This window comes from Peromyscus leucopus, chromosome 12 (genome assembly GCF_004664715.2).
Source record: "Peromyscus leucopus breed LL Stock chromosome 12, UCI_PerLeu_2.1, whole genome shotgun sequence".
Classification (NCBI taxonomy): Eukaryota; Metazoa; Chordata; class Mammalia; order Rodentia; family Cricetidae; genus Peromyscus; species Peromyscus leucopus.
Window position 1 is genome coordinate 38,649,268 of NC_051073.1, and position 2,252 is coordinate 38,651,519.

The 2,252-nt window shown below is 37.7% G+C and overlaps 1 protein-coding gene across 1 annotated transcript; it reads left to right on the forward strand.

Moving 5' to 3' along the window:
- The first annotated feature begins 268 nt into the window (after positions 1-268).
- Positions 269-1,415, forward strand: LOC114691966 (olfactory receptor 5K1). Its single transcript, XM_028867558.1, has one exon. It carries the CDS (start codon positions 353-355, stop codon positions 1,316-1,318), a length of 966 nt encoding a protein of 321 aa, XP_028723391.1. The 5' UTR covers positions 269-352; the 3' UTR covers positions 1,319-1,415.
- The last annotated feature ends 837 nt before the right edge of the window (positions 1,416-2,252 follow it).

A 2,252-nucleotide genomic window follows, 5' to 3' on the forward strand; every position in this document is an offset into this window, starting at 1 on the left:
CATAGCATGTACTGGGTTCAATCTCCTGCTCAGAAAAAGAATTATTATTCTATATATTATAATATATTATTATATTATACTATTATGCTAATAGATTCATCACTAATCCTCAAAGGGTGTAAGTATTTAAGCATTTCATCCTTTACCACTAAATAATATTCCAGGGATTCCACCAATTTGCAGAAATACAACTGAGTTTCCATTCCATACTGTACAGATCAAACTCAAGTCCAGCTGACTTGCAAAGGCATTAGCCAGGATGCCTCCTTTGAAACAAAGAGAGTTTAGTTTAATGTTTTGAGCACACAGGAAAGCACTTTATTTCTCAACTTTTTTTTTCAGACAATCAGGAATGGTTGAAGAAAATCACACCATGAAACATGAGTTTATCCTTACTGGATTTACAGACCATCCAGAAATGAAGGCCCTTCTGTTTGTGGTATTCTTTGTCACCTATCTGATCACCATGGTAGGGAATATGGGCCTGATGATTCTGATTTCCAAAGAACGTTCTCTGCACACACCAATGTACATCTTTCTTGGCAACCTGGCTCTGGTGGATTCTTGCTGTGCCTGTGCTATTACTCCTAAAATGTTGGCGAACTTTTTTTCCCAGAACAGAACAATCTCTCTGTATGAATGCATGGCACAGTTTTATTTTCTTTGCACTGTTGAAACTGCAGACTGCTTTCTTCTGGCAGCAATGGCCTATGACCGCTATGTGGCCATATGCAACCCTCTGCAGTACCACACCATGATGTCCAAGAAGCTCTGCCTTCATATGACCACAGGAGCCTTCATAGCTGGAAATCTGCATTCCATGATCCATGTGGGGCTGCTATTTAGACTGGCATTCTGTGGTTCTAATCATATCAACCACTTTTATTGTGACATCCTTCCTTTGTACAGACTCTCCTGCATTGACCCCTATGTCAATGAGCTGGTGCTGTTTGTCTTTTCAGGTTCAATTCAAGTCTTCACAATAGGTAGCGTCCTCATATCTTACCTTTACATTGTTTTCACAATTTTCCAAATGAAATCCAAAGAGGGGAGGATCAAAGCCTTCTCCACCTGTGCATCTCACTTTTTGTCTGTTTCATTATTCTATGGATCTCTTTTCTTCATGTACATTAGGCCAAATTTGCTAGAAGAAGGAGATAAGGATATACCAGCTGCTATTTTGTTTACAATAGTGGTTCCCTTACTAAACCCTTTCATTTATAGCTTGAGAAATAAAGAAGTAAAGAATGTCTTGAAAAAAATTCTGATGAAAAAAATAATCTCAAGAAATTTTAAACAAGCATCTGCTATAGCTTAAAGATTTGAATCAGCAGAAACTTCACCAGAAATTCCACAGGGGAAATGCTTGTAAATTGTAGACAAAATGTTAAAGTATCATAATGCTATCAAATTAAGTGGCAGTATGCCAGGTGGGAATATTGTTAAAGGGTAAATTGGGATGGATCCTAACAGAATATAGGGATGGGGGATGAAAAATAAACTTTGAAATTCAAATACCCAAATAGTCTGCTGCTAGGCTCATGGCCTTTGTCAATGTTGGGGATGGTTACTATCCAAAAGACAAGAAGACTTGTGGCTAAAATATAAATTGCCATCATAAAAACATTTATAATCGCTGAGAGGTGGTGGTGCATGCCTTTAATCCCAGCACTTGGGAGGCAGAGCCAGGCAGATCTCTGTGAGTTCAAGGCCAGCCTGAGCTACAGAGTGAGTTCCAGGAAAGGCTCCAAAGCTACACAGAGAAACCCTATCTCAAAAAACAAAAACAAAAAATCCTTTATAATCAACTTGCTTCAATAGCCTAGAACATGAGCACACAGGTAAGCTAAGGGGCATTAGGACCTATGAAATGTCACCAAATCCAGGCACTTAAAAGCAAGAGCAACAAAATTGTGGCAGGTGAACATTGAGGAACTGTTCTGACAGCATTTGGAGAATACTATTCTGTTGAAGATGGAATCAGTGAAGAAATGGATGCAGTCCATAGAGGTAAATATTGAATGTGTATATCAGACTTGTTATCAGAATACATGACTAATTCAGAATTTCACTTTTAAGAGAGGCTAGCTTTAAAATGTTTTTTACTCCCATGTATATGTACATAATTTCAATAAAAATTCTAGACAATTAAACCTTCTAGACAACTAAAATTAATCTGAGAAGCTTTGTTGTCAAGTAATTAGACTGATTTTTCTATAACCTTCATGAAAGATGAGGAAGGTGTCCAACAG